The 19,664-nt window shown below is 35.4% G+C and overlaps 2 protein-coding genes across 2 annotated transcripts in view; one reads left to right on the top strand and one right to left on the bottom strand.

Annotated features, from left to right (window-relative positions):
- Positions 1 to 2,530: 2,530 nt before the first annotated feature.
- Positions 2,531 to 14,791, bottom strand: LOC123564023 (uncharacterized). The gene is made up of 4 exons (XM_045357277.2): positions 14,658 to 14,791; positions 5,803 to 6,167; positions 5,204 to 5,269; positions 2,531 to 3,567 (listed from the first exon to the last, which is right to left on the bottom strand). Exons 1-4 carry the CDS (start codon positions 14,761 to 14,763, stop codon positions 3,394 to 3,396), a joined length of 711 nt encoding a protein of 236 aa, XP_045213212.2. The 5' UTR covers positions 14,764 to 14,791; the 3' UTR covers positions 2,531 to 3,393.
- Positions 14,792 to 14,976: 185 nt separating this feature from the next.
- Positions 14,977 to 19,664, top strand: part of LOC123564022 (beta-1,3-N-acetylglucosaminyltransferase lunatic fringe-like) — a 28,730-nt gene continuing 24,042 nt past the window's right edge. The window contains exon 1 of the mRNA XM_045357276.2: positions 14,977 to 15,469. Coding sequence (XP_045213211.2) covers positions 15,086 to 15,469 — 384 coding nt within the window. The 5' untranslated portion in view covers positions 14,977 to 15,085. The remainder of the gene's footprint in view (positions 15,470 to 19,664) is intronic.

Here is a 19,664-nt window from a genome sequence, read left to right on the forward strand (position 1 = left end):
ACATAAATAACAAGAGGACCATGATGGTCCTGAATCGCTCACCTCTTCCCACATGACCCAGTTTTGAGTATGACGTCGTTTTTTCTATTATTTGACATAGTGACCTAGTTTTTGAGCTCATGTGACCCAGTTTTGAACTTGACCTAGATATCATCAAGATAAAAATTCTGACCAATTTTCATGAAGATCCATTGAAAAATATGGTCTCTAGAGAGGTCACAAGGTTTTTCTATTATTTGACCTATTGACCTAGTTTTCGAAGGTACGTGACCCTGTTTTGAACTTTACCTAGATATCATCAAGGTGAACATTCTCACTAATTTTCATGAAGATCTCATGAAAAATATGGCCTCTAGAGAGGTCACAAGGTTTTTCTATTTTTATACCTACTGGCCTAGTTTTTGATCGCACGTGACCCAGTTTCGAAACTGACCTAGATATCATCAAGGTGAACATTCAGATCAATTTTCATGAAGATCCATTGAAAAATATGGCCTCTAGAGAGGTCAAAAGATTTTAATAATTTTAGACCTACTGACCTAGTTTTTGACCGCAGTTGACCCAGTTTCAAATTTGATCTAGATATCATCAAGATGAACATTCAGACCAACTTTCATACAGATCCCTTGAAAAGTATGGCCTCTAGAGAGGTCACAAGGTTTTTTTATTATTTGACCTACTGACCTAGTTTTTTATGGTACATGACCCAGTTTCAAACTTGACCTAGATATCATCAAGATGAACATTCTGACCAATTTGTATGGAGATCCATTCATAAGTATGGCCTCTAGAGAGGTCACAAGGTTTTTCTAGTTTTAGACCTACTGACCTAGTTTTTGACTGCACATGACCCAGTTTCGAACTTGACATAGATATCATCAAGATGAACATTCAGACCAATTTTCATACAGATCCCATGAAAAGTATGGCCTTTAGAGAGGTCACAAGGTTTTTTTATTATTTGACCTACTGACCTAGTTTTTGAAGGCACGTGACCCACTTTCGAACTTGACCTAGATATCATCAAGATGAACATTCTGACCAATTTTCATGAAGATCTCATGAAATATATGGCCTCTAGAGAGGTCACAAGGTTTTTCTATTTTTAGACCTACTGACCTAGTTTTTGACCGCACGTGACCCAGTTTCGAACTTGACCTAGATATCATCAAGGTGAACATTCAGACCAATTTTCATACAGATCCCATGAAAAATATGGCCTTTAGAGAGGTCACAAGGTTTTTCTATTATCTGACCTACTGACCTAGTTTTTGATGGCACGTGACCCAGTTTCGAACTGACCTAGATATCATCAAGATGAACGTTCTGCCTAATTTTAATGAAGATCCATTGAAACATATGGCCTCTAGAGAGGTCATAAGGTTTTTCTATTTTTAGACCTACTGACCTAGTTTTTGAAGGCACGTGACCCAGTTTCGAACTTGACCTAGATATCATAAAGGTGAACATTCTGACCAATTTTCATGAAGATCTTGTGAAATATATGGCCTCTAGAGAGGTCACAAGGTTTTTCTATTTTTAGACCTACTGACCTAGTTTTTGATGGCACGTGACCCAGTTTCGAACTTGACCTACATATCATCAAGATGAACATTCTGACCAACTTTCATAAAGATCCCACAAAAAATGTAACCTCTAGAGTGGTCACAAGCAAAAGTTTACGGACGGACGGACGGACAAAGGACGCTGCGTGATCACAAAAGCTCACCTTGTCACTTTGTGACAGGTGAGCTAAAAACAACAACAAAATCAGGTGAAGCATAAAAATAAGGTAAAGCTAGATAAAGTTAAGGACCCTGTATGACTGCACCTGACCTGACAAGATCATTTCTAAAATTACTGTTTCATTTGCCAGTTCCAGGACTATTCCTCCTTAATTTACTGTCAGAGATACTGACAAAAAAATCAAATTTGAGTAATACATTATTCTATACAGTATAGACATTTTGTATTTTGTTTTCAACTTGTCAATTTTCATTCAAAACTGTTTTTTTCTTTATCAGAAAATCCCCCAAGTAAATTTAGACCCATGAAAATATTGAAATATATATGTTATCATGATATTATTTAAATAAAGATACTTTTTGAGATATCCACAACACAAATTCAGATGGACAGATAAGGGCAAAAACCTTGAGGGCACAAAATTTTTTCATATGAATTGAATGTGTTGAACTCAAAATAAATACAGTAGTGAAGCTGCAATTGTAACACTTTCTATAATGTCTCTTAAGTTCAAAGGTCTTTTGTAATTAAAATCATAATATGTGCATGAGAAATAAATTTCTTAAGATAAAACACGAAGAAAATGGTTAAAAAAAAAATGCTGTTTATACAGTACTGGTCCTTTTGACAATGAGTTGTTTTACAATTCTTGAATAAACTAATGTAATTGTGTCATAATGTAATTAAATAATATAGATGTTCAGTATGGCCTAGTTCCTCCATGGATTTCACGCTATAGTACAATGGCAGAGAAAGCTTAAGCGATAAAAATCTGACAAATATAAAGGTACTGTTAATATCATGCATACAACCAATCATGGAAAAGGGTAGACACCCGAAGTGATTTACCTCCCCTAACTCTACATTAATCAATGCTGTCACAAATGTGAACATAAAAATTAAAAAGTAATTCAAATGTTTTTTCTTATTCTTGATTTGATTTTTCAGTATATCACCCATATTAGCCCTGAAAAATACTTAAATCTAATATAAAAAAAAAGAAACTGATACATATCAAAATCCTGATAAAAATATTTGTGCTTTATTGTAAGGGGAGACCACTCTGTAGGAGACTCGGACAACAGGTGCCATACTGAAGATCTATCATGAAAAGTAAGAATGGAAGCACAGTTTTGTTCGTAAGATTAAATAATCATGATGAAAATATTCCTTAAGATGCTTGTATCAGAAATAATGTGAAATAATGGTATTAAGAAAGATTGAAAAGAAGCATTTTATGTGAAAAGTACAGAAGTAACCAAACTCACTGAAAGAAAATCTTTGATGGACCTAGAGATTTTAAATCAGTCATGTGTAGTAAGAAAACACAAAATTATTGTTTTCATACCTACTCAAAAATTTAAAGACAAACAGTATGTTTTATTACTAACTAAAGCATAAAACTACTGTAAAAAGTGGATTTACAGGTAATTGCTTTCTGATTACTTCACAAATTGTTTCACATCAATAATTAAAATTTTCATTTAATTCTTTACACATTAATTTATTGGACAGCTGTGCTATCAGTAACTTTAAGATTTTGTCTCCGATAAAACCTTTCCATACAAAAGAGAGCTTTATTTGGCACTCTCAAGCAGCTGACAGTCCCCATGAGACTATAAATCCTGTTGATGTTGACACTTCTGTTCATGATATGAAGGTGTTAGCCATCATAAAAGCGAAGAAAAAGAGAGCAAAGTCTTCAGTGGCAGCAGTAACATAGCCCATTAACTTGTTGTATGTCTGTAGAATAGCTGGCTTGATGCCACATAACATCAACATCCCTATCAACATTGATGACTTGTGTGGTAACATCACATTCTAAAATAAAATGAATTAACACATGAAATAATCATTGAATGTATGAAACAAATTATGAACAACCATGATAGGAAAAGTTAAAAAAAAGCTTTTTATGTTACATCTTTAAACTAGAGACGGCAACGAGTACCGATTTTGGTACTTGAGTACTCCCCGATTTTTCTATTGAGTACTTGGTTACTCGTTAATAGTGGTTTCCATAACCGGAATAGGCAAGAATCAACCGTATTTAGCAGTTGTTCACTATGAAAGGGAGATAATTCAAAACCATAAGTTGTATCGCCATAGCTCCCATAACAGTGATATAATGTTTTAAAACCATTTTTTTTTATTGTTGGGTACAGTCGTACATAACAACTTTGTGCTAAAAGGAAAACTCGAGATTTTAATAGCTCATTTAACATCGTAATTATTCTATTTATCGGCGACAAATAAAACTCTAAGCCGAACTTCTGGAGCAAACTGCAAAGTCGGCATAAAATTGGACTGGTTTACTTTTAAAATTATAAAGGATATGTTCTTTATGATGTACCGCTAATTTTAATGTTTGCACACAGGTGTTGTGTGATTTTCTAATTGTTTATGATATAAGTGGTATTGCAATAAGCGCATACCTATAACGATCAAGATTTGCAAACACGTGTTACCTGTCAGGGGCCATTATCGACCACTGTGCATCAATTCACACCTTCGTGTTTGCATAATTTGGGTAATTGATCGAAAAGATGACAGGTCATCTAAACGTCTGTGTTAAAATTGACATGTTTCTAATCTTTTTTTTTTGAGTACTTGATTACTAAATTCGGAACACCGAGCGAGTACTCGGTTAACCATTGCCATCCCTACTTTAAACAAAGTGTAATACTGTAAACCATTCAATTTCAGTCAATAACAGTGCACAGTGGAAAATAGCCTATTTTGGAGTTTAATGTGTAATTCTAAATGCTCTGTAATACAATTTCAACTAAAATTTGCAATAATAAATCAAGGATATATTGAGTTTCAGTTAAAAAATGAGCTGTCTGGTGACAACAACACTTGACTATACAAAAGCCTTGTTCAAGTTAAATGAATGGATACAAAAGTCCAAAAAGGGGCATAATTTTGTAAAGATGCAAAACAGAGTTTGGAGACCAAAGCATCACAGTGAACAAGTGTGTGAAGTTTCAGTTCATCCCCATTAATGTGCAATGACATAACAGTTAAAAACAAAACTTGCTAAGTTGAAAAAAGGGGCATCATTTAACAAAAATTCAAAATAAAATTATGAAACTTGTGCTCTGCAAGTTAGTTAATCACAGTGTTCAAGTGTGTGATGTTTTAATCCATTCCCACACACAGTTACAGAGATACCAGCTTACACACTTAAATTGGGACGCAACACCAACATACAGGCTTAAAACGCCGAAAAATTCAAATCCAATGAGCATAGCGGGATTTCCAAAACACACTGACCAGCTTGTTTTCATATTCTAATGCCTGAAATTGATCCGCTAATTCATAAAGTAGTTCATCAAGTGTGTGAAAATTGGGCATTTTAACTAACGGCTTATTGAACTGGTGAATTATGCTATTCCACTATACTTCATTTCCAAAAAACTTATTTTCATAAGGCCAGTAAATGTTTTATACTTACATGCAACATTTTATGTTTGAACATAAAGAATGAAGCTTCCATACAGGCAAAAGGCAACACAACAGACTGAAACAGAAAAATGTAATGGTACAATTTAAACAAGAGCATTGCCTACAGAGTTATGATTCTTAGCCTACACAGTCACATAATGATGATAAACATGTGTGCAAAGTTTCGAAGCTGTAGCTCTTATAGTTTTTGAGAAAAGGCGGACCTAAACAAAAAATTTTAACCAAGAAACTCGCATTTTTTTAAGTACAAAAGGGCCATAATTTTGACAAAATGCATATCAGAGTAATGGTTCTTGGTCTACACAGTCACCTAATGATAATAACCAAGTGTGCAAAGTTTCAAAGCTGGTTAACAGTCTAAACTATTGCCTGAAGTCTAAAGTACTGAGGGCCAATAGCTTAAACTACTGACTTGCAAGCTATTCAGTTAGTGCTTTATGACATGACATCTGAAATAAATTTTCATATTTTTTTTAGTTTTCACTTTACTTCGCTTTATAGACCAGTCAATAGCACAAAGTATAAACTAGTTATTTAAATGAAACATATAGTAAAACTGAAGGCTAAATTCTAAACTAAAACACTCACCTGAAAATACAATATACCATAGCCAGATGATAAAACTCTTCTACACAAATATGCAACCATTACACACAACACAATTCTCAAAAATTCAAAATGTTTCAGCATCATTTTAGCATCCGAGCTGCTGCGACTAGAATTTAGAGATTCATTTAAAGATGCAGAGTCATTGTGAACACGATCTGGCTTCTTAATTGGAGAAATTTTCACAGTGTTTCTACTATGTCTGGATGTATACTCTAAGCCACCATCATGTGCAGTTTCTGTGTGAGAAGAGCGTTGTCTAAGTGTTGTCCCAGTATTGTCTACATCTACTTCCGGTCTTGTTTCTACATTTTCTACTTCAGCAACCAGCTGCTCATTTGGGTCATCTGCAACATATAAAAAAGTCAGAGTTAGTACGTATGTGTTTCTCTTTTTTCTAACCATGGGGCATGATATTCATTTTTAACCATATTGATTTCAATGACATACTCTGCCAGACACTGCCAAGTCAACAGAAAACTCTATTGCTTAAAGTCCACATGATTTAAGTTTGTACTAGTTCTAGCTGCCTTATTTTGTAATCATATATTTTCTGGCAGCCTGTCAATCACTTCAAACTAGAAGGGCCAAACACTCCCACTTTAACAAATTCGGGAGAGGACCTTACAGTGATGCAACAAAGCGGTTCATATGAAGAAGTCATTTAAAGTTATTTCTATTTTCAGCTTTAGCAGTCCCTAAAAGAGATGTCATGAGGTTTAGCGTGACATTACACATGCTTAATGTGTAAATTGTTGTTTTCTTTTCTTTTAAAAAAAAAAAACAACAACAAAACAAGAGGACCATGATGGTCCTGAATCGCTCACCTCTTCCCACATGACCCAGTTTTGAGTATGACGTCGTTTTTTCTATTATATGACATAGTGACCTAGTTTGAACTTGACCTAGGTATTATCAAGATAAAAATTCTGACCAATTTTCATGAAGATCCATTGAAAAATATGGTCTCTAGAGAGGTAGCAAGGTTTTTCTATTATTTGACCTATTGACCTAGTTTTCGAAGGTATGTGACCCTGTTTTGAACTTTACCTAGATATCATCAAGGTGAACATTCTCACTAATTTTCATGAAGATCTCATGAAAAATATGGCCTCTAGAAAGGTCACAAGGTTTTTCTATTTTTATACCTACTGGCCTAGTTTTTGACCGCACGTGACCCGGTTTCGAAACTGACCTAGATATCATCAAGGTGAACATTCAGATAAATTTTCATGAAGATCCATTGAAAAATATGGCCTCTAGAGAGGTCAAAAGATTTTAATAATTTTAGACCTACTGACCTAGTTTTTTACCACAGTTGACCCAGTTTCAAACTTGACCTAGATATCATCAAGATGAACATTCAGACCAACTTTCATACAGATCCCATGAAAAGTATGGCCTCTAGAGAGGTCACAAGTTTTTTTTTATTATTTGACCTACTGACCTAGTTTTTTAAGGCACGTGACCCAGTTTCAAACTTGATCTAGATATCATCAAGGTGAACATTCTGACCAATTTTCATGAAGATCCATTCACAAGTATGGCCTCTAGAGAGGTCAAAAGGTTTTTCTATTTTTAGACCTACTGACCTAGTTTTTGATCGCAGTTGACCCAGTTTCAAACGTGACCTAGATATCATCAAGATGAACATTCGGACCAATTTTCATACAGATCCCATGAAAAATATGGCCTTCAGAGAGGTCACAAGGTTTTTCTATTATTTGACCTACTGACCTAGTTTTTGAAGGCACGTGACCCACTTTTTAATTTGATCTAGATATCATCAAGATGAACATTCAGACCAACTTTCATACAGATCCCATGAAAAATATGGCCTCTAGAGAGGTCACAAGGTTTTTCTATTATTTGACCTACTGACCTAGTTTTTGACGGCACGTGACCCACTTTCGAACTCGACCTAGATATCATCAAGATGAACACTCTGACCAATTTTCATGAAGATCTCATGAAATATATGGCCTCTAGAGAGGTCACAAGGTTTTTCTAGTTTTAGACCTACTGACCTAGTTTTTGAACGCACGTGACCCAGTTTCGAACTTGACCTAGATATCATCAAGATGAACACTCAGACCAACTTTCATACAGATCTCATGAAAAATATGGCCTTTAGAAAGGTCACAAGGTTTTTCTATTATTTGACCTACTGACCTAGTTTTAGACGGCACGTAACCCAGTTTCGAATTTGACCTAGATATCATCAAGGTGAACATTCTGACCAATTTTCATGAAGATCTTGTGAAATATATGGCCTCTAGAGAGGTCACAAGGTTTTTCTATTTTTAGACCTACTGACCTAGTTTTTGATGGCACGTGACCCAGTTTCGAACTTGACCTAGATATCATCAAGGTGAACATTCTGACTAATTTTCATGAAGATCTTGTGAAATATATGGCCTCTAGAGAGGTCACAAGGTTTTTCTATTTTTAGACCTACTGACCTAGTTTTTGATGGCATGTGACCCAATTTCGAACTTGACCTAGATATCATCAAGATGAACATTCTGACCAACTTTCATAAAGATCCCATGAAAAATGTGACCTCTAGAGTGGTCACAAGCAAAAGTTTACGGACGCACGCATCGACGCACTGACGACGGACACTGCGCGATCACAAAAGCTCACCTTGTCACTTTGTGACAGGTGAGCTAAAAACTGTTTGTAACACATGAAATGAAAAGATACTTTGCATTCCCGGATTCAGAAATTTCTATTAGAGAAACTAACTGACAACAAAGGCATGATGGTTGAGGCACACAGCTCCGAGTGTAGGTATGTACCGTGGAAGGGGGTATAGTGGACATTTTTAAATACTAGTATGTAAATGGTGGCCTCTAGTGGATTCCGAGCACCCAAATTTCATTATTATCTTTAATAAACACTGTTTTCCATTGTCAGTATAGTCTTGGCACATATGAAGAAATGATTAGATGTATGTTCAATTAAACCGACACATTTTAAAAAATTTGCCTTTGTTCATAATTTTCATAACAAGAGCAAAACCATCAGGCTTACTGTCAATACTGAAAACATCAGAAAGAACCATTTATGCAGAAAAAATCTGTATGACTAGGTTTCCCCCCCCTAAAATTTTCAAAGTTAATGGTGAAAACTTTTAAAGCTGCACTCTCACAGTTGAACAAACAGTACAACAATCATATTATAACGTACTGCGGCTGCAGGCACCGTGAATCCAAACAATACTTGCTGTGTATAATACTATTGCGTCATTGGCAGGTGGCTTAAACTTAGTCAAGGCTTATAATGAATATTTCATCCTTGTTCAGCCCTTTTTTTATGCTTTTGGGGAAGGGTGGCGGGGTCCTTTCAGAAGGGGAAATTTGCATCGTAATATACCAAATTGGGGAATTTTTTTATAACAAACAAAAACACAGAGTAAGTAAGATCAGGGCCTCCCCTGCCTCTTTCACACTTTTAGCCAATGACTTTAGCCAATTGCAAAAAATTTTATAGCCAAAAGTGCCAGAATTAGTAGCCATTATTTTTTTTAAATCTCTATTTCTTTTGATACTTTAACCAAGCAATTTGCTCTTGAACCAGTTCATCCTAATATCACATTGAATCAAAAATAGTTTTTAATCTTCTCATTAAAATGTTTTAATCATTTTTCAAGAACATTTTCAAAGCAAAAGTAATTGCTCAATCTTTATATAGTTTGCCATTTTTGAATTATCTCCCTTTAATGGGCATTTTTCACTACTTAGATGTTTTTAAAACATGAATATTTAGCTCTTTATTTTTCAACTTTGTATTTCAAAAATTATAATTATAAGGTCATTTATCACCAATCTGATTAAAGTACAACTCCTATTACGCTACGCATAGGATCTGAGAACGACCTATTCATAGCCTCGTTCTGACGACCATTTCGCTAGCCAATCGGAGCTTAACTTACAACATTTTGCAAATCTACCTGTAGCCTTGCCTTATGATATTTACAATTCTTATGTCGTAATATGTCAGATAACCGGTTAGCTCAGTCGGTAGGCCACTTGCTTTGTAAGCGAGGGGTCCCGGGTTCGAGCCCTGGAATGACTGTACATTTTTCTTACTCTTTGACATTCGAACAAGTCGTCCGATTGGTTAAAATAAAAATAGCAATACTGGAAATCCAAAATATACAGAAGACGTATGTGAATGGGTCGTTCTCAGATCTTCGTTTAGAAGATCAAGTACTTAAGTCAGATTGATTTATCACAAAACAGAATTGTTTTATTTTATTTTATGACTTTTCAAAAGCTTTTTAAAATGCTTATAAGTTTAGTTATATATATTGAAACTTCTATTTCGTTGCATACATATTATTGTCCAATTTATTTGACCTGTCAAAAAATGGACCCGGCTTTTATTATATTCTGTTCGAGCCTATATAAGATTAACATGAAAGCCGGGAACATGTTTTGACAGGTCAATTAAATAGCACAATAAGTATAGCGAAAATACCACCTAAAGGTGTTAGCAGCTCTTTATTTTGAAGCTCTTGGGTGGGGCTTTTAAAAATTCATCCCGTGTATCAATGCTATAGGTCAGGCATGTGAAAGAACCAAAAGAACTGCTTTAGTTCATTTGTATATCAAAGATTCTTCGACTGAAATTTTACGAACGCGTAGATTTATTTAACATGGATATTTTACGATTGCATCTTCGACTTACCATTATTTCCAGCATTTTTTTGGTTCTCGTGATCGACCATTACTTCGGCGAATCGGCTGGATATTCAAAATAACATGTAAATTTATCTTGCATTTTCAGCATCAAGAAAATGGGTGGAGCTTTAGACGAAGCGCGCAGCTAATATTTCATTTCATTTGCTTTTGCAGAAGTAGGCCGGGCAAAATTTGGCGAATCAGATTGACTGATAATCGTTCTTGCGTGAAGGAACACTAGCTACTCGGCAAAGTTTTAAATTATGCCCCGAGGTGTAATTCGATATCAGAGCTATAGATAAGCTGCGTTATTTATGCAATTAAAATTGCAGAAAACCCAATTGAATTCATACAGTGTGCGTACTGAAACGCAAGTAAAATTCCTAATACCCAATTCGTAAAAAATTGCTTCCGTATCGCATTTTCCTTATTACTAGAACGGGTACGAGACTTTAACGCTAGATTTGACTGACTGGTTATACGTTACCGCAGAACAGGTTGCAATTTATTGGAAAAATCACAGGACCATTCAGTCGGCTGATCGGTGTTATTTGGACGCTTTGTAAACAATTTTACGCCGATAAAAATGTAAAAGAGGTTGCAGAAAAAACACTGTTGCAGTAGTGGGATATTTTGCTGTTCAACAATGACAGTTATCTGTTTGTGACGATGTAGTGTCACATATACCGGATGACATCTTTTGAGAGAATGCATATTGCGGTGACCACATCGTTCGGGATATTGTGGATGAACTGATCTCCGACTGCATTAAAAGTGAAAAAGAAAACAACAGTATGGAACATTCATTACAATTTTAAACACATTTTTGTATTAAACATTGAAGGGCGCCATTAAAGTACTTAGGTACTTAATCAGTCCTGTTTAATGATATATACCTTGTACATGTATATTGTAAGCAAAAAATACTGAATTGTTAGTGCGAGATTGGTAAAATACCCAGTTGGTTTTAGCAAATACCCAATTACTTCTGAAAAGGCTGGGTAATGATATTATTTTTACCCAATTCAAATTTCCAATACCCAATTCAGACAAAAAGTGATAGGTAAATACCCAATTGCACCAAAAGCTTATCTGGAGCTCTGCGATATTGACACATGGATGTATTGTCTTCGTGTATTGCTAAATATCGGATTATCGTCAAAGAATGACTTTTAAATTATGATAGGCAAACGGGCAAAATTTATCGGTGACATGTTATCAAAATCATCTGAACGCTTTTTAATTTTAATTCTGAAAACGCTTTACTTTGGATAGGGAAATCCCTGATAATTTTAAAGGGACGCTAACGGTAATATCTGAGATGTTCGGATTGCGGTGTTTAGAACGCATATACATACAATAAAAAAATGTAGACCTATTAATCCCTCGGCGGTGGAAATTTTTGCTGATCAAAACCACTTACGGTTGGGGAATTTTTAAGTGCAGTTGGGAAAAAAAGTCAGCATGCCCACTCATTTTTAAAGTTAAGGGTACATGTACCCCCTGCTTTTGCAAAATAGTGGTACACTTCAAAATCTGGGGGTACACTACATGGTAGATCTGAATTTTTTCTATTTAACTACTGAAATTTGTATATACATGTTTTTTTCATGCAGAACTCTCGTGGATGGGGTATAACAGATGAGATAATTTTAGAAAATTTAAAATGTTTTTCCAAAGTTAAAATAGGAAATTTTGAATCATAGGACCCCTCCCAATATTATACTAAATATAAATACGTTTTCAGCACGGTTCATGTATTCCCGATTTCGTGGACGGAACATGATTTGTCCGAAATAACATACAGTCAACTGAAGACTGATAAAAATCGCCAATCAATAATAAATGCCCAAACTATTACAGATATGCAATGTGTATCAAAATTGCAGTTAAATATCCAAAAATAAAATACTGTTAACCTTTTGTTGAGTTTATAAAAGCTAAAATGCCTTTTTGCATTTTGTATCCATACTTTTTTTGCACACGACCCATGTGACGTCTGACTAAAACACTTACGAAACCCCTCTATGCGGCTGACAATTACGCCGAGAAGTCGGTGATGGAAACGAAATTATCACGTCCCTGGACTGGATCTGCGTTTAAGACTGTACCAAACAATCGGCAAGTGCATGATGAAATAAACAGCGATTTGCCAGCTGAACAGGAGTTCCGAATCTCTGCGTGCATGTACCCCCAACAAGTGATTTTTATGCGTGCATTTGATATTTTGTGCGTGATTCACGTACTGCAGTGCGTGAATGGGCATGCTGAAAGTATATTATTTTGCCTGGGGAATGGGGCTGAATTTCTTCGTAAAAAAAGGGCTGTTGTTCATCTGTACCCTCGCTATGCTCCTTTTCATATCATGGGAAAATTACACCCCCTCAGCACCTACTACATACATGTGATCTCCCGCGCGGGAGGGTCAAAATCCCGATTTTTTCACCTTGCCTCCCGTCTCCCGACCAAAACCATATTTCTCCCTCTTTTCCAAAAATCAGTATTATGACGGGGTTGATAATTATCGAGGAGTGCCAAACATGTTTACACTGTAAATCAAAGTGTCACCGACTGTTGTGTATTATACATGTTTGACACACATGTAGCTGGAGGAAAGAGTTGATTTTCACAGGCGAATTATTAATTGTTTGTTTTGATAAGGGATTAAACAAGCAGAGCCTTTTCCACCTGTCTAACGGGGCCGAATATCGGCCCATTCTCAAGGCCAATTAGGCTCCATTTTTTACCAATTTGAAGCAAAAAACTCCCAGTCATAAGAAATAATTCCCAACTGAAATTAATTATGATTATTCAAAGAAAAGTTTTGTTCGATAATAAAATCACATAGAATCTAAATACTTGTTGGAAAAAACAACCAATTACTATTTTTAGAACAGGAGTGTTATTTCCCCTTATGCAGTTACGCCATTTTCTTCCAATGTTTACCAAATTAATTTGCTACTAAAATTGGACTTATTTCATTGAAATTGGATGAGAACACACACTCATTTATTTGATAACATCAATCTACATTATTTTGATAAGGGTAAATACATGTTGATGCATTTTTGTTTTCTATTTTTCATGTCAAAATCATCAGTATTTTTATATGAAAGTGGGTGGAGTAAGGAATTTACATTATCTATGAGTTGTGTTCAGACCAATTTAGAGCTTTGTTTTTTTCTCCAGTCCTCGAGTAGAATGTTGTTAATGCATGTTCACCACCATTTCAGACCTAAATTGAGACTTTGTTTCTACAAATTTATTCTGTTAAGAAAATTTAAAAGTTAGAACAAGAGGGAGCTTACGTAAGACAGCATGCTCAACTTTTCTCAGTGATTGACTCTTTGCCAGTAAAAGGGGCAATTAAAGCTTTGCCAGTAAAAGGGGCATAATAGTCAATAGCTTTGAATGTAACAGAGATACTAGACATAATATAAAACTTTAACAAAAAAACATAAGTTAAAAAGTGGCATAACTCTGTCAAAATTCAGATCAACAGTTATGAGGATTGTTTCTTCTGGTGTAGACTTATATACGTTATTGTGTGGCCAAAAATGTTGGATTTTGTCTCTAAGTTATGTGTCCGCGCGCTTAATTTATGTTGATAAAAAACCTCCAGTTTTGAGACCCCAACTCCAGCTCAAAAATGGCAAACCTCCAGTTTTGGGATTCTGAACTTATCACATGTATGACCTACTAACTTGTACAAGGTTTTATTTTTAAAGTAACTCTGATTGGAAATTACTTGAAGAAGCACCCCAAAATATTACTTGTTTCAGAACACTCCTGATTGTTAAGAGTCATTTAACCTTTAGCCTTCTGGCGGCAAGTGATTCTGCCTTTGTGACCAGTGCAGACCAAGATCAGCCTGCAGGGAAGTGCAGGCTGATCATGGTCTGCACTGTTCGCTATTCATGGTCTGCACTGTTCGCTATCCAGTCAGTAAATTTTGAGTGAACACCCCTTCTAATAATAAATGGCACTGCCCCAAATTGAATGATAGACCAGTCCACTTCATAAAATTTAACAGGCTAAGGGTTAAACGTACTGATCGCGAAAACTGATGACAAAACATGTATTCGCCAAATACATCCAAAAATTCACGTCTGTAGTTAAAGAAATAGTTTAAAATGCAGTTATAAGTACCATTGGTTTCATGTTCTGGTTTTCCCAAAACCCTGTTCATCCTATTTTTGGAGCCTTGAAGGATTCTTTGCCGTCTGGCCTCACGAATTGCTCCCAGGTCAGCCATTATTTCCGGGTCTGCGTAAACTCATGTTCGAATTAAATATTTTATCAATTTCTGATCAAATATTTGACAATAATAATACTGATTAATTATCTTACTTTAAAATATTTTAGAGTAGGAATACTTTTATTCTAACAATTACATTAATCACTGAAAATCTGCAGAAATTCAAAATCGAAACTAATTACATATAAAGCTAGTAATGACCTGAAGTGACCTGCGACCTCATTGTTTTGTTGGCGAGAGCGTGAGAAAGTTTCAACAAGTGGCAAACGGTAAAGAACGATGTTCAAAGAATTTTGGACAGAGGGACACTTGATACACAATGCGTGTATCGTATAAAAGAATTGCAAAAATTATCGTTTTATGTCTGATTTTTACTGCCTCCTTAGCTATTCTTGTCAATAATATGAGTAATGTTCAGCTACAAAATGTTGAACATGAAAAAGTTTTGAAACAAAATATTGAAAAAGTAGTAGAATTTTCAAATAAAAATTCTGCATCAAAGGATATATTTTTCCGCTCTCAAAGGAGTGCAAAAGGAATAGCAACCTTTTCCGATGGCACACTTAAGCCGCAACTACAGAAGCTTTCTCAGATTGGTACTTCTCTTCAGGATATATTTGTAAGTGTAAAGACAACTGGGAAGAACCATAAGTCTCGGCTGTATTTGCTGCTGGATACTTGGATCAGCACTGCCAAAAAACAGGTAAATGTTGTTAAAGTTCTAAATGTTAAAAATGCAGACAAGTGTGAAAGTGTATACGTACTCTGAATGATTGCATTGCTTGGTTATTTAGAGAGGCACAACAGGGGATAATATCAGACGGGAAGGAGCTATACATACCCTGAACTTTATATCCAGACTGTCATTCCATATTATCGGTATTTGTAACTGTCTTGAATGAAAACTTGAAGAGATCTGGTTTCAAGGATATTGCAAAATCACGAGTGTATAAATTGACTAAATATGTTTGGCTTTTCTTCTTTAAATATCAGCTCGCTTACCAAAATTATTTGAACAAAGATTTAATTAACTTTGATAATTTTGGTTATAAATTTAAAATTATTAATTTTTCGCACGGAAAGGTAAGAAGAATCTGTAAAAGTGTTGTACCATCCAAAATGTTACAAGCTGAATATTTATTGGTTGGTGGTTCCGGTAGTATTTCTGCTGTTCAGAGTTACCAAACATTTTTTATTCTAAGCATCAACTGTCAGCTCTGTTATATCAGTAAAGTCTCACATAATGGGTCTAGTTAGGTCCAGTTTTTTAGGAGAAGTGGGGAGACTTTAGGGAGTGGGAAGACTTCTTAGATTTTTTATTTCTACCTTGGCTCAACTGAGTGATTCGAAAGGCGGCTATAATATCCTTGTTTCTAGATGAAAAAAAATATGATGCGACCATTCATTTTCTTAGTTACATCATTTATTGTTTCATTACAAATTTTGTAATTTTGAAAATTCTGAAAAAAAGTTGTTTTCAACAATTCAAGCAGATGCTATAAACCTAACCTGCCGATTTTTGGTTATATCCTGTATGAATACAAGATGAAAGTGTTTATTATTAACATCGAGTCACCACTTCGGTGAACAGTATCTCACTGGAATAAAACTGAAAGTAAACTGTGTAAACTAGAAATACATATTCAAATCAATTCATTGATGAAAGTCAATTTAACGTAGTAGAGATACCAAGTAATTGTGTAGAATTCCAATTAATCGCATGGTTAATGAACAATTTCTTTTATAAAACATTTTTTGCACTTGCACATGTTGACAATTAAATGAAAAGTGTCAAAGACATAACCGCAGCGCTAATTGGCCAGACACAATCGTCTCTGTTGTATCGGATAATTTGATTCGCTTTCACACTTCTCGCGAAAATCTTGCAAGTACCTGAAGTAGACGGAGCTTAAATTATGCTATCGGCATGTGTTTGTGTATTCAGCACTCATTTTGACACTGCAAATTGTCAACAGTCCGGGTAGTGGTAATTAGCATGTGTGGATCAAGGAAAATCGGGCGACTTGCATAGGTTCCATAACTTTTGCTAATATTTTGATGAAATTACAGTTTATGCCCCTTTTTAGCTAGACTATACGAAATATAAGGAGAGCTATCCTACTCGACCCGGCGTCGGCGTCAGCGTCTTTCCGCGTCCCCACCTTGGTTAAAGTTTTTTTACACTTTCTCTTTTTTCAACTTACCTCTGTAATTACTTGATGGATTTGATTCAAACTTGAAATACTTATTCCTCATCATCATCCACATCATCTGACATAAGGGCCGTAACACTGGCACCAATATTTCATGAATTATCCCTCCGTTTCACTTAGATTTTCAGGTTAAAGTTTTGATGCACTTTCACTCTATCTCTGTTATTACTGAATGGATTTGATTCAAACTTAAAATAGTTGTTCAACATCATCACCCACATCATATGACACAAGGTGCATAACTCTGGCACCATTTTTTCATGAATTATTCCCCCTTTTTACTTAGAATTTCAGGTTAAAGTTTTGATGTGCATAACTCTTGGACCAGTTTTTCATAAATTATTTCCCCTTTTTACTTAGAATTTTAGGTTAAAGTTTTGATGCACTTTCACTCTGTCTCTGTTATTATTGAATGGATTTGATTCAAACTTAAAATAGTTGTTCAACATCATCACCCACACCATATGATGCAAGGTGCATAACTCTGGCACCAATTTTTCATTAATTATTCCCCCTTTTTACTTAGAATTTTAGGTTAAAGTTTTGATGCACTTTCACTCTGTCTCTGTTATTACTAAATGGATATGATTCAAACTTAAAATAGTTGTTCAACATCATCACCCACACCATATGACACAAGGTGCATAACTCTGGCACCAATGGAGTCATTAAACACTCCAGTGACAGCTCTGGTTTCCTCAGATGTGCCCAGTTTCACTATCCCAGGGTTCTCACTAGCAATTTCAAGTTGCAGTCCTGGGACTCCCAAAGCTGAAAAAGTTGCAGTCCCAACTACTGACTAGACTGACGGACAGACTTAAACGTTTCGTCAAAACACAGACCTCTGTTGTACTGTCAAATTAAGTGTAGCCCGACAGACATTTTGTAATTACAATTCTTCACCCAAATATTGTTGAGGTGAGATAAAAAGGGAAAGGTAAAATAGGTAAAATGTAGTCAAAAATTAATGTAGAACAAAATCACCTCTGGACAACAACCCCCCCCCCCCCCCCCCCCCACCCCTGCTGTTTCTGATCTTCCTGGGCAAAATTCCCCTGTGAAATTATCAAGGTGGACATAATCCCACTTGTGAAAATATCAAGTTTAACAAATCCCTCGTGATAATTTTTCTTTACCTTTTTATTTCATAATGGAAACGTATATAAACATACAGTGAAAAGAAAATATATGAACTATTACTACTTTTATTTTAATACTTATCAAGAGCATAACGTTAAAACATTCGGTCTGAAATACATTAAGAATGCACAGTATGTCTATGATTAACATATTAATAAATACTTCTTCAGTAACATCAGCGATTTTGCAGAAGAATAATCACGTTACTAAGACTGACATCGACAGCATCTTAAAATTACACGGACATTCATAATGAAGCCTAATTATCACTTTTTCTAAAAAGTTCTTTAAAACTGCCTGGTAATTAGTACGTGAGAAAACATCGGAGTTACTTCAAACACTACGTAATCCGTCGTTAACAATTAGAAATTGTCACCTATGCAATTACGCCGACAATCACATGTATTCGAGTTGATCATACATAAGCCGCCTGTCTCGCGATGTAGTGGAAAGGGGCAACGCTGATTGGCTATATGCGGCTATCGGTGACAAGCGAGTAACTCCCCCCACATATTTTGCTCTCGAGTCAAACCTTGTGTATTCGCAGGTTTATGTAATCAATTAATTTTCATTGCGTCTGACTGCAGAAACGTGCATCCGGGGACTCCCAAGCTGCAATAAACACAGGGCTAGCGCTGGAATGGGCATTTTGAGCAAAATGCTCAAAATGCTAATTTTGGCTCAAGAAAATTCAGAAATGGCTCAAACTCTCAAAAACCCCTACCTTAAAAAATTAAAACTGGTCAATTTTTATATAATGTTATTTTGGACCAAAGAGTGCCAAGACAGACAGTTACAATAAATGCAATAAACAAGAGGCACAGTCCATGGTCCATTAACACCATCAAGTGTCAAAAAAACTTGTGCCCTTGTTAAAAGCATCTCTCACAGTTTGTTTAGCTAAATTGGTACTGATTAATGAATATACATGGATCAAAGATGTTTGTTTGTGGCACCTGCCATGATTGAAGTTCCTTGATTGAATAATGGGCCATCTTTTATTACAAAGTTTAACAAGCAAATTCGATGAATTGGAATCCCCCGCCGGAAGGGTCAGAGTTGAGGAACGGCAAAAAATATATCCAGCAAAAAGTTAAGGATGTTACCAAGAAGCAAATAATTTCATTAGTCAAAATCAAATTAAAAGAAAATGAATGGTTTGTTTGGGTGGGGGGTGAGGATACAACAGTTTACATGTTGATTATAAATATTGATAGAAAACGAAAAATGAAAAAAAAAAAAAAAAAAAAAAAAAAAATTGGGGGGGGGAGGGGGGGAGGGGGAGGGGGGTGACCAAGGTAAGGTGGTGACCAGGTGTAGGTACACAACATCACATGTTTATAATAAATGTTCATGGAAAAGAATGAAAGAAGTTTAATGAAATTCTTCCAATTGGTTGGTTTGTTATGTACAGATCTGTGGATTTTTAAACAATTAAAGGGCAATAACTATATGGAAAATTGACCAATCGAAAAAAAACTTGAAGGGCATCGTCGCAGTATCTTGGTTCATGTCTATTTCAAGTTTGATGAAATTCTACCTGCT

Source organism: Mercenaria mercenaria, chromosome 2 (genome assembly GCF_021730395.1).
Source record: "Mercenaria mercenaria strain notata chromosome 2, MADL_Memer_1, whole genome shotgun sequence".
Lineage (NCBI taxonomy): Eukaryota > Metazoa > Mollusca > Bivalvia > Venerida > Veneridae > Mercenaria > Mercenaria mercenaria.